Source organism: Ambystoma mexicanum, chromosome 1p, assembly GCF_040938575.1.
Source record: "Ambystoma mexicanum isolate Mex_15411 chromosome 1p, UKY_AmexF1_1, whole genome shotgun sequence".
Classification (NCBI taxonomy): domain Eukaryota; kingdom Metazoa; phylum Chordata; class Amphibia; order Caudata; family Ambystomatidae; genus Ambystoma; species Ambystoma mexicanum.
In genome coordinates this window covers 28,707,352-28,720,480 of record NC_090921.1, presented here as the reverse complement: position 1 = coordinate 28,720,480, position 13,129 = coordinate 28,707,352, and the positions used below count along the sequence as shown (strand labels likewise).

General features: G+C 45.0%; 1 protein-coding gene across 2 annotated transcripts in view; it reads right to left on the bottom strand.

Moving 5' to 3' along the window:
* Window positions 1-246: 246 nt before the first annotated feature.
* LOC138565034 (zinc finger protein OZF-like) overlaps window positions 247-13,129 on the bottom strand; it is a 127,922-nt gene continuing 115,039 nt past the window's right edge. For both annotated transcript variants that reach the window (XM_069642951.1, XM_069642950.1), the window contains exon 4: window positions 247-2,198. In XM_069642951.1, coding sequence (XP_069499052.1) covers window positions 1,117-2,198 — 1,082 coding nt within the window. In that variant the 3' untranslated portion in view covers window positions 247-1,116. The remainder of the gene's footprint in view (window positions 2,199-13,129) is intronic.

The following is a 13,129-nucleotide window of genomic DNA, read 5'->3' as shown; positions in this document are numbered from 1 at the left end:
CCGTCTCGGGACGTGGAGAGGTAACATGTTTGTGGGTTAGTGGAAAAGGAACTTGAGGCGAGGGAAGACTGGTATGGGGGTAGAGAAGGCTCCCCTGCAGAATAAACTGGGCAAACATACTAAATTGAATGAGTTCAAAAAGAACATTGCTCATTTTGTACTTTAGAAAAGGGCTTGGGTTACAATGTAGACATATCTAGAAAGGACACTTCATGTAAACATACATTTAAACATACACTGTTCAAACATATTTGTTATCATTTATTCAAGTTCTTTACAGTGCAGTCCAGACACACGGGTGTCAAAGTATCATAAAACAATCACAAAATAATCTTCTAACAGTACCATGAGGATATACCTAAACAGTTTCACAATTAGGAACTGCATTCATTAACTAAATAGGATAAAAGCCGATAACATATCTCAGACAGTTAATTGCTGAGTGTTGAGCAGTCTGAAACTCTTGTCTGTGTATAGGCACTATGCAAATAAACAAAACCATACCATACCAGAGAGGTGTTTGTGATTTGCCGCTTCAGATTTCAATCCGAGCAAGGCCCACTCAGCACTTTGAGGATGATAAACACTTGGGCAGGGTCACTAGAGGTTACTTTGTGGCACAATGGTGGGTGGGATTGTCAGGATCCCAAGATATTTATAGTAATCTGTGGGAAGGCAGGATTACCAGGTTTATAGTCTGCAGCTGGGTTACCAGGCATATCAACTTGCTGGAGAGATTGTTTTCCTTTGATGTTGCAATGGATCTGCAAGCTGCACTGCCACTCCTTCTCTGATGTCACAGAAGGGAGGCTAGCCTAAGTGAGCAAATGGCTGAACAATCAGCAGAAGGGGACACACATTGCAATTAGGGAACAGCATTGATTTGCAACATAGCATAACATACGGTCTGCTCCATGCACAAAATCATCTTCAGTACCTAAATAGAGCCGTTTAGTGCGATTAGGTTTTGCAGGTTGAGACAATACACTTAGTTTTTTACCTTTAGTAAGAGTCCTTGCTTAGCTTGTATGTCGTCTCATACTGATTTTTTCTTTAAATCTCTTTTGCCTAGCATGAAGAGCGATGCAACTACAGTAATTCTCCCATTTAATAGAATCATACATCCTCTTTTCCCGTATGTGCTTTCCGATGCAAAATAAGAACTTTTTTCTGACTGAAACTTTCCTCGCATTCACAACATTTATAAAATATCTTTCCGGCATGCACGCGCTGATGTTTCTTACAGTCGCTCTTGTAGTAAAAGCTTTTCTCACAGTGATTGCACTGGAAAGGTTTCTCTCCAGTGTGTGTTCGCTCATGTATTTTTAGATTTCCTTTGTAGCCAAACCTCTTCCCACATTCAGTACAGTGATATGGCTTCTCTCCTGAATGTGTTGTTAGGTGGCTAATGAGATAGGAGTATTGCTTAAAGCTTTTGTCACACACAGTGCACTGATATGGTTTACCCCCTGTGTGTGTCTTGAGGTGTTTCATTAAGTTTCTCTCCCAGCTGAAGCTTTCCTCACATTTGGGACATTTAAAGGGCCTTTCCCGTGTGTGTATTTTCTGGTGTGTAATAAAGTTCCCCTTATGATTAAAGCTTTTCTGGCAATCCTTGCATTGGTAAGGTCGCTCTCCTGAGTGTGTTTTCAGATGCGCGGTCAGATTGCCCTTTAGATTAAAGCTTTTATTGCATTCATTACATGGAAATGGCCTCTCTTTTGTATGTGTTATCTGATGTGCATTAAAGTGACCCTTATGGCTGAATACTTTTTCACAATAACTACACGGAAAGCAATGCAATTTCGAGTGTTTTTTCTGATGTCTAATGAAGACCTTTCGCACACTGAATATCGCGTTGCATAGAGCACAGGTATATGGTCCCCGGTGTTGCTGTGCATTTGGTGCATGTGAAAGGTTTGTGGCACTGGCACTTCTCTGATTGCCGTTCTGTTTGTCAGAGCTTTCTGCATTGCTGCTTGGAGTCACATTGCTAGAGACACCTTTAGGTGGAGTCGGGCTTTCTGCAGCTTGCTTCTGATTACTTTCTGACAAGGCCTTGCTCTTAATGTTCATCCCCTCTGCAGAGGTGTGGAGAATCTTCGCCTTCTCTTTTCCGGGTAAGGAATCTAGGGTTCTTGAATTTCCAGTGCACACAGAATCTTCCCTTTTCTTTGCTCTGCTCTGGCACTCTTTGCCTGTGGGTCCAAAAGGCCAGATCATTAGCTTAGTCAAGATACAATGGAGCATAGGCACACATGCCATCTGTTTGCATCAGTACAGGAATATACTGCAAGCTTCTATGAGCACAACATACCTGGACTCTATTCACTAATCATCCCAAGAGAGGCCCAGAGCACCTTAAAAGGAGCATGTATTTGTACTTATTAAGTATTTGTATTTATTTATTGAGGGATCAATGTGTTGCGGCCAGAGGCAAAAAGAAAAGATGCAGTAATTGGGAATATCCTGAGATGGACGGAGCACTTTACAGAGAAGGTTGGTAAACGGAGCACTTGGATGGGTAGAAAACAATAGATATAAGACCGAAACTAATGGAAGGGGACAGAGTATGTACAGGTTGCTAGATGCAGAGGTCGTAGGTGCTGGGAAGTTGGAGAGGCGTGGAAATGTGGTGGCAAGTTGAGGCTTCATTCTCATGGCTCATGTAGTGATGCTTAAGTGAAGATTTAAAAGAGGATATTTTTGACCTGAGGGATAGGGTGTTCCAATGGTGCGGTTGTGGAGGGAGTAAGTAAAGGTGTAAGCGAGAGAATACACAGAGCAGTCAGAGAACAGAGTGATGCAGGGGGACTCTGAAACTGGATGTTATGTGAATATGAGTAGAAGCAGATAGTGCCAGCCAGGTAAGGGGGAGCAAGTCCATAAAGTAAATTGAAGACTAATGTTAAATGTTAAAGGATATTTGTACTGTGCACTATCACCACCAGGGTGGTCCCTTGGCGCTCTGACAGATATGAAAAGGAAAGGGGTTGGGGGGAGTGAGTTAGTGGGAATGAGCGGGATAAGTGCAAGAGAGTAGTGATGTGCTGTTGGCAGCTTCAGCTCGGTTAACACCCTTCGCTGAGCTTGGGGGTGCTATCCGGTCAATAGCCGCTGTGTGCTGTTGTATGAGGCCATGTGTGGTTTGTTTTGTTGTTGCAGTGTAGTGAAGTTTGTGCAGTTTGTTGTGCTTTAGGGTTTTGGTTGTGTTTGGTTTGAGGTTCAGAGGTGTGAAATTGTTAGTGGGTTGGTTATTGGCCTTGCTATCTAGAAGTGATAGGTGCTAAGTTTCCACGTTCTTTCTAGATGTGGCGTGTGAACATCACTGTTTTTCTATCTAGATCCTGCATTGGCTAATATTCACAATCCTGTCTATATGTGACGTGCGCCAATATTCACAATTATATCCCAATGTGGTACTTGCTAACATTCACAATCCTATGTAGATGTGACGCAGGCCAATGTTCACAATTCTATCTAAGTGTGGCATTTGCCAGCATTCACAATCCTATTCCAATGTGGCACTTGCTAACATTGACAATCCTATCTAGATGCAACGCAGGCTAATGGTCTCAATTTTAGATAAATGTGGCAATAGCTAACATTCACAGTCCTATCCCAATGTGGTACCTGCTAACATTCACAATCCTATGTAGATGTGACGCAGGCCAATGTTCACAATTCTACGTATATGTAGCATTAACTAACATTCACAATCCTATTCCAATGTGGCACTTGCTAACATTGACAATCCTATCTAGATGCAACGCAGGCTAATGGTCTCAATTTTAGATAAATGTGGCAATAGCTAACATTCACAGTCCTATCCCAATGTGGTACCTGCTAACATTCACAGTTCTACTTAAATGTGGTACTTGCTAACATTCACAATCCAATCTAGATAAGACGTAGGCTAATGTTCACAGTTCTACCCGAGTGTGGCAAATGCTAATATATACCATTCTGTCCCAATGTGGTACTTGCTAACGTTTACAGTTCTACCTAATGTTGCAATTTGCCAACATTCACAATCCTGTCTAGATGCGACGCAGACTAATGTTCACAATTCAAACCAAATGTTGCATTTGCTAACAATCACAATGCTATCTAGATGCTAATGGTCTAGAGGCCAATGTTTACAGTTCGACCTACTATCCTAGAAAGGCACAAGCTGATAATCACAGTGCTATCCTGGAAAGTTAGAGGCTGATAATCACGGTGCTATCCTGGAAAGGTAGAGGCTGATAATCACGGTGCTACCCTGGAAAGGTAGAGGCTGATAATCATGGTGCTATTCTGGAAAGGCAGAGGCTGATAATCACGGTGCTATCCGGGAAAGGTAGAGGCTGATAATCACGGTGCTACCCTGGAAAGGTAGAGGCTGATAATCACAGTGCTATCCTGGAAAGGTAGAGCCTGAAAATCACAGTGCTATCGTGGAAAGGAAGAGGCTGATAATCACAGTGCTATCCTGGAAAGGTAGAGACTGATAATCACGGTGCTATTCTGGAAAGGTAGAGGCTGATAATCACAGTGCTATCCTGGAAAGGTAGAGGCTGATTATCACGTTGCTACCTTGGAAAGGTAGAGGCTGATAATCCTGGTGATATCCTGGAAAGGTAGAGGCTGATAATCACTGTGCTACCCTGGAAAGGTAGAGGCTGATAATCACGGTGCTATCCGGGAAAGGTAGAGGCTGATAATCACGGTGCCACCCTGGAAAGGTAGAGGCTGATAATCACTGTGCTATCCTGGAAAGGCAGAGGCTGATAATCACGGTGCTATCCTAGAAAGGCACAAGCTGATAATCACGGTGCTATCCTGGAAAGGTAGAGCCTGATAATCACGGTGCTATTGTGGAAAGGAAGAGGCTGATAATCACAGTGCTATTGTGGAAAGGAAGAGGCTGATAATCACAGTGCTATTGTGGAAAGGTAGAGTCTGATAATCACAGTGCTATCCTGGAAAGGTAGAGGCTGATAATCACGGTGCTATCCTGGAAAGGTAGGAGCTGATAATCACAGTGCTATCCTGGAAAGGTAGACACTGATAATCACAGTGCTACCCTGGAAAGGCAGAGGCTGATAATCATGGTTATATCCTGGAAAGGTAGAGGCTGATAATTGCGGTATAATCACGGTGCTACCCTGGAAAGGTAGAGGCTGATAATCATGGTGCTACCCTGGAAAGGTAGAGTCTGATAATCACGGTGCTATCCTGGAAAGGTAGAGGCTGATAATCACGGTGCTATTCTGGAAAGGTAGAGGCTGATAATCACGGTGCTACCCTGGAAAGGCAAAGGCTGATAATCACGGTGCTACCCTGGAAAGGTAGAGGCTGAAAATCACGGTGCTATCCTGGAAAGGCAGAGGCTGATAATCACGGTGATATCCTGGAAAGGTAGAGGTTGATAATCACAGTGATATCCTGGAAAGGTAGAGGCGGATAATCACGGTGCTACCCTGGAAAGGTAGAGGCTGATAATCACAGTGCTATCCTGGAAAGGTAGAGCCTGATAATCACGGTGCTATTGTGGAAAGGTAGAAGCTTCTAATCACGGTGCTATCCTGGAAAGGTAGAGGCTGATAATCACGGTGCTATCCTGGAAAGGTAGAGCCCGATAATCACAGTGATATCCTGGAAAGGTAGAGGCTGATAATCACAGTGCTATCCTGGTAAGGCAGAGGCTGATGATCACGGTGCTATTGTGGAAAGGTAGAGGCTGATAATCAATAGTGCTATCCTGGAAAGGCCGAGGCTGATAATCACGGTGCTATCCTGGAAAGGCAGAGGCTGATAATCACGGTGCTATCCTAGAAAGGCACAAGCTGATAATCACGGTGCTATCCTGGAAAGGTAGAGGCAGATAATCACAGTGCTATCCTGGAAAGGTAGAGGCTGATAATCACAGTGCTATCCTGGAAAGGTAGAGGCTGATAATCACAGTGCTATCCTGGAAAGGTAGAGGCTGATAATCACAGTGCTATCCTGGAAAGGTAGAGGCTGATAATCACTGTGCTATCCTGAAAAGGCAGAGGCTGATAATGACGGTGATACCCTGGAAAGGTAGAGGCTGATAATCACAGTGCTATCCTGGAAAGGTAGAGGCTGATAATCACAGTGCTATCCTGGAAAGGTAGAGGCTGATAATCACTGTGCTATCCTGAAAAGGCAGAGGTTGATAATCACGTTGCTACACTGGAAAGGTAGAGGCTGATAATCACAGTGCTACCCTGGAAAGGTAGAGGCTGATAATCACGGTGCTACCCTGGAAAGGAAGAGGCTGATAATCACTGTGCTATCCTGGAAAGGCACAAGCTGATAATCACGGTGCTATCCTGGAAAGGTAGAGGCTGATAATCACAGTGCTATCCTGGAAAGGCAGAGGCTGATAATCACTGTGCTATCCTGGAAAGGCACAAGCTGATAATCACGGTGCAATCCTGGAAAGGTAGAGGCTGATAATCACGGTGCTACCCTGGAAAGGTAGAGTCTGATAATCACGGTGCTACCCTGGAAAGGTAGAGGCTGATAATCACGGTGCTACCCTGGAAAGGTAGAGGCTGATAATCACAGTGGTATCCTGGAAAGGCAGAGGCTGATAATCAAGGTGCTATCCTGGAAAGGCACAAGCTGATAATCACGGTGCTATCCTGGAAAGGCAGAGGCTGATAATCATGGTGAGGAAAGGTAGAGGCTGATAATCATGGTGCTACAATGGAAAGGCAGAGGCTGATAATCACGGTGGTATTCTGGAAAGGTAGAGGCTGATAATCACAGTGCTATCCTTGAAAGGTAGAGGCTGATAATCACTGTGCTATCCTGGAAAGGTAGAGGCTGATAATCACTGTGATATCCTGGAAAGGTAGAGGCTGATAATCACGGTGCTATCCTAGAAAGGCACAAGCTGATAATCACGGTGCTATCCTGGAAAGGTAGAGGCTGATAATCAAGGTGATATCCTGGAAAGGCAGAGGCTGATATTCACGGTGCTACCCTGGAAAGGTAGAGGCTGATAATCACGGTGATACCCTGGAAAGGTAGAGGCTGATAATCACGGTGCTATTCTGGAAAGGTAGAGGCTGATAATCACAGTGCTATCCTGGAAAGGTAGAGGCTGATAATCACTGTGCTATCCTGGAAAGGTAGAGGCTGATAATCACGGTGCTACCCTGGAAAGGTAGAGGCTGATAATCACGGTGCTATTCTGGAAAGGTAGAGGCTGATAATCACAGTGCTATCCTGGAAAGGTAGAGGCTGATAATCACTGTGCTATCCTGGAAAGGTAGAGGCTGATAATCACTGTGATATCCTGGAAAGGTAGAGGCTGATAATCACGGTGCTATCCTAGAAAGGCACAAGCTGATAATCACGGTGCTATCCTGGAAAGGTAGAGGATGATAATCACGGTGCTATTCTGGAAAGGAAGAGGCTGATAATCACGGTGCTATCCGGGAAAGGTAGAGGCTGATAATCACGGTGTTACCCTGGAAAGGTAGAGACTGATAATCACTGTGCTATCCTGGAAAGGCAGAGGCTGATAATCACGGCGCTACCCTGGAAAGGTAGAGGCTGATAATCACGGTGCTATCCTGGAAAGGTAGAGGCTGATAATCACGGCGCTACCCTGGAAAGGTAGAGGCTGATAATCACGGTGCTACCCTGGAAAGGTAGAGGCTAATAATCACGGTGCTATCCTGGAAAGGTAGAGGCTGATAATCACGGTGCTATTCTGGAAAGGTAGAGGCTGATGATCACGGTGCTACCCTGGAAAGGTAGAGGCTGATAATCACGGTGCTACCCTGGAAAGGTAGAGGCTGATAATCACAGTGCTATCCTGGAAAGGATATTTGTACTGTGCACTATCACCACCAGGGTGGTCCCTTGGCACTCTGGCGGATATGAAAAGGAAAGGGGTTGGGGGGAGTGAGTTAGTGGGAATGAGCGGGATAAGTGCAAGAGAGTAGTGATGTGCTGTTGGCAGCTTCAGCTCGCTTAACACCCTTCGCTGAGATTGGGGGTGCTATCCGGTCAATAGCCGCTGTGTGCTGTTGTATGAGGCTATGTGTGGTTTGTTTTGTTGTTGCAGTGTAGTGAAGTTTGTGCAGTTTGTTGTGCTTTAGGGTTTTGGTTGTGTTTGGTTTGAGGTTCAGAGATGTGAAATTGTTAGTGGGTGGGTTATTGGCCTCGCTATCTAGAAGTGATAGGTGCTAAATTTCCACGTTCTTTCTAGATGTGGCGTGTGAACATCACTGTTTTTCTATCTAGATCCTGCATTGGCTAATATTCACAATCCTGTCTATATGTGACGCGCGCCAATATTCACAATTATATCCCAATGTGGTACTTGCTAACATTCACAATCCTATGTAGATGTGACGCAGGGCAATGTTCACAATTCTACCCGAGTGTGGCAAATGCTAATATTCACCATTCTGTCCCAATGTGGTACTTGCTAACGTTTACAGTTCTACTAATGTTGCAATTTGCCAACATTCACAATCCTGTCTAGATGCGACGCAGACTAATGTTCACAATTCAAACCAAATGTTGCATTTGCTAACATTCACAATGCTATCTAGATGCTAATGGTCTAGAGGCCAATGTTTACAGGTCGACCTACTATCCTAGAAAGGCACAAGCTGATAATCACAGTGCTATCCTGGAAAGGTAGAGGCTGATAATCACGGTGCTACCCTGGAAAGGTAGAGGCTGATAATCACGTTGCTACCCTAGAAAGGTAGAGGCTGATAATCACAGTGCTATCCTGGAAAGGCAGAGCCTGATAATCACGGTGCTACCCTGGAAAGGTAGAGGCTGATAATCACGTTGCTACCCTAGAAAGGTAGAGGCTGATAATCACAGTGCTATCCTGGAAAGGCAGAGGCTGATAATCACGGTGATATCCTGGAAAGGTAGAGGCTGATAATCACGGCGCTATCCTGGAAATGTAGAGGCTGATAATCACGGTGCTACCCTGGAAAGGTAGAGGCTGATAATCACAGTGCTATCCTAGAAAGGCACGAGCTGATAATCACGGTGCTACCCTGGAAAGATAGAGGCTGATAATCACGGTGCTACCCTGGAAAGGTAGAGACTGATAATAACAGTGCTATCCTGGAAAGGTAGAAGGTGATAATCACCGTGCTATTCTGGAAAGGTAGAGGCTGATAATCACGGTGCTACCCTGGAAAGGTAGAGACTGATAATCACTGTGCTATCCTGGAAAGGCAGAGGCTGATAATCACGGTGCTATCTTAGAAAGGCACAAGCTGATAATCACGGTGCTACCCTGGAAAGGTAGAGGCTGATAATCACGGTGCTACCCTGGAAAGGTAGAGGCTCATAATCACAGTGCTATCCTGGAAAGGTAGAGGCTGATAATCAAGGTGCTATTCTGGAAAGGTAGAGGCTGATAATCACGGTGCTACCCTGGAAAGGTAGAGGCTGATAATCACGGTGCTATCCTGGAAAGGTAGAGGCTGATAATCACGGTGATATCCTGGAAAGGTAGAGGCTGATAATCACAGTGATATCCTGGAAAGGTAGAGGCTGATAATCACAGTGATATCCTGGAAAGGTAGAGGCTGATAATCACAGTGCTATCCTGGAAAGGTAGAGGCTGATAATCACAGTGCTATCCTGGAAAGGTAGAGGCTGATAATCACAGTGCTATCCTGGAAAGGTAGAGGCTGATAATCACGGTGATATCCTGGAAAGGTAGAGCCTGATAATCACAGTGCTATCCTGGAAAGGTAGAGGCTGATTATCACGTTGCTACCTTGGTAAGGTAGAGGCTGATAATCCTGGTGATATCCTGGAAAGGTAGAGGCTGATAATCACTGTGCTACCCTGGAAAGGTAGAGGCTGATAATCACGGTGCTATCCGGGAAAGGTAGAGGCTGATAATCACGGTGCCACCCTGGAAAGGTAGAGGCTGATAATCACTGTGCTATCCTGGAAAGGCAGAGGCTGATAATCACGGTGCTATCCTAGAAAGGCACAAGCTGATAATCACGGTGCTATCCTGGAAAGGTAGAGCCTGATAATCACAGTGCTATTGTGGAAAGGAAGAGGCTGATAATCACAGTGCTATTGTGGAAAGGTAGAGTCTGATAATCACAGTGCTATCCTGGAAAGGTAGAGGCTGATAATCACGGTGCTATCCTGGAAAGGTAGGAGCTGATAATCACAGTGCTATCCTGGAAAGGTAGACACTGATAATCACAGTGCTACCCTGGAAAGGCAGAGGCTGATAATCATGGTTATATCCTGGAAAGGTAGAGGCTGATAATTGCGGTATAATCACGGTGCTACCCTAGAAAGGTAGAGGCTGATAATCATGGTGCTACCCTGGAAAGGTAGAGTCTGATAATCACGGTGCTATCCTGGAAAGGTAGAGGCTGATAATCACGGTGCTATTCTGGAAAGGTAGAGGCTGATAATCACGGTGCTACCCTGGAAAGGCAAAGGCTGATAATCACGGTGCTACCCTGGAAAGGTAGAGGCTGAAAATCACGGTGCTATCCTGGAAAGGCAGAGGCTGATAATCACGGTGATATCCTGGAAAGGTAGAGGCTGATAATCACAGTGATATCCTGGAAAGGTAGAGGCGGATAATCACGGTGCTACCCTGGAAAGGTAGAGGCTGATAATCACAGTGCTATCCTGGAAAGGTAGAGGCTGATAATCCCGGTGCTACCCTGGAAAGGTAGAGGCTGATAATCACAGTGCTATCCTGGAAAGGTAGAGCCTGATAATCACGGTGCTATCGTGGAAAGGAAGAGGCTGATAATCACAGTGCTATCCTGGAAAGGCAGAGACTGATAATCATGGTGCTATTCTGGAAAGGTAGAGGCTGATAATCATGGTGCTACCCTGGAAAGGCAGAGACTGATAATCACGGTGCTACCATGGAAAGGTAGAGGCTGATAATCACAGTGCTATCCGGGAAAGGTAGAGGCTGATAATCACGGTGCTACCCTGGAAAGGTAAAGGCTGATAATCACGGTGCTAGCCTGAAAAGGTAGAGGCTGATAATCACGGTGATATCCTGGAAAGGTAGAGGCTGATAATCACAGTGATATCCTGGAAAGGTAGAGGCTGATAATCACGGTGCTACCCTGGAAAGGTAGAGGCTGATAATCACAGTGATATCCTGGAAAGGTAGAGGCTGATAATCACAGTGCTATCCTGGAAAGGTAGAGGTTGATAATCACGGTGATATCCTGGAAAGGTAGAGGCTGATTATCACGTTGCTATCCTGGAAAGGTAGAGGCTGATAATCACAGTGCTATCCTGGAAAGGTAGAGGCTGATAATCACAGTGCTATCTTGGAAAGGTAGAGGCTGATAATCCTGGTGATATCCTGGAAAGGTAGAGGCTGATAATCACGGCGATACCCTGGAAAGGTAGAGGCTGATAATCACGGTGCTATCCTGGAAAGGTAGAGGCTGATAATCACGGCGATACCCTGGAAAGGTAGAGGCTGATAATCACGGTGCTATCCTGGAAAGGTAGAGGCTGATAATCATGGCGCTACCCTGGAAAGGTAGAGGCTGATAATCACGGTGCTACCCTGGAAAGGTAGAGGCTGATAATCACGGTGCTATCCTGGAAAGGTAGAGGCTGATAATCATGGTGCTACCCTGTAAAGGTAAAGGCTGATAATCACGGTGCTACCTTGGAAAGGTAGAGGCTGATAATCACAGTGCTATCCTGGAAAGGATATTTGTACTGTGCACTATCACCACCAGTGTGGTCCCTTGGCACTCTGGCGGATATGAAAAGGAAAGGGGTTGGGGGGGAGTGAGTTAGTGGGAATGAGCGGGATAAGTGCAAGAGAGTAGTGATGTGCTGTTGGCAGCTTCAGCTCGGTTAACACCCTTCGCTGAACTTGGGGGTGCTATCCGGTCAATAGCCGCTGTGTGCTGTTGTATGAGGCTATGTGTGGTTTTTTTTGTTGTTGAAGTGTAGTGAAGTTTGTGCAGTTTGTTGTGATTTTTTTTGGTTGTGTTTGGTTTGAGGTTCAGAGGTGTGAAATTGTTAGTGGGTTGGTTATTGGCCTCGCTATCTAGAAGTGATAGGTGCTAAGTTTCCACGTTCTTTCTAGATGTGGCGTGTGAACATCACTGTTTTTCTACCTAGATCCTGCATTGGCTAATATTCACAATCCCGTCTATATGTGACGCGCGCTAATATTCACAATTATATCCCAATGTGGTACTTGCTAACATTCACAATCCTATGTAGATGTGACGCAGGCCAATGTTCACAATTCTATCTAAGTGTGGCATTTGCCAACATTCACAATCCTATCTATATACGACGCAGGCCAATGTTCACAATTCTACGTATATGTAGCATTAACTAACATTCACAATCCTATTCCAATGTGGCACTTGCTAACATTGACAATCCTATCTAGATGCAACGCAGGCTAATGGTCTCAATTTTAGATAAATGTGGCAATAGCTAACATTCACAGTCCTATCCCAATGTGGTACCTGCTAACATTCACAGTTCTACTTAAATGTGGTACTTGCTAACATTCACAATCCAATCTAGATAAGAAGTAGGCTAATGTCCACAGTTCTACCCGAGTGTGGCAAATGCTAATATTCACCATTCTGTCCCAATGTGGTACTTGCTAACGTTTACAGTTCTACCTAATGTTGCAATTTGCCAACATTCACAATCCTGTCTAGATGCGACGCAGACTAATGTTCACAATTCAAACCAAATGTTGCATTTGCTAACATTCACAATGCTATCTAGATGCTAATGGTCTAGAGGCCAATGTTTACAGCTCGACCTACTATCCTAGAAAGGCACAAGCTGATAATCACAGTGCTATCCTGGAAAGGTAGAGGCTGATAATCACGGTGCTATCCTGGAAAGGTAGAGGCTGATAATCACGGCGCTACCCTGGAAAGGTAGAGGCTGATAATCATGGTGCTATTCTGGAAAGGTAGAGGCTGATAATCACGGTGGTACCCTGGAAAGGCAGAGGCTGATAATCACAGTGCTATCCTGGAAAGGCAGAGGCTGATAATCACAGTGCTATCCTGGAAAGGCAGAGGCTGATAATCACAGTGCTATCCTGGAAAGGCAGAGGCTGATAATC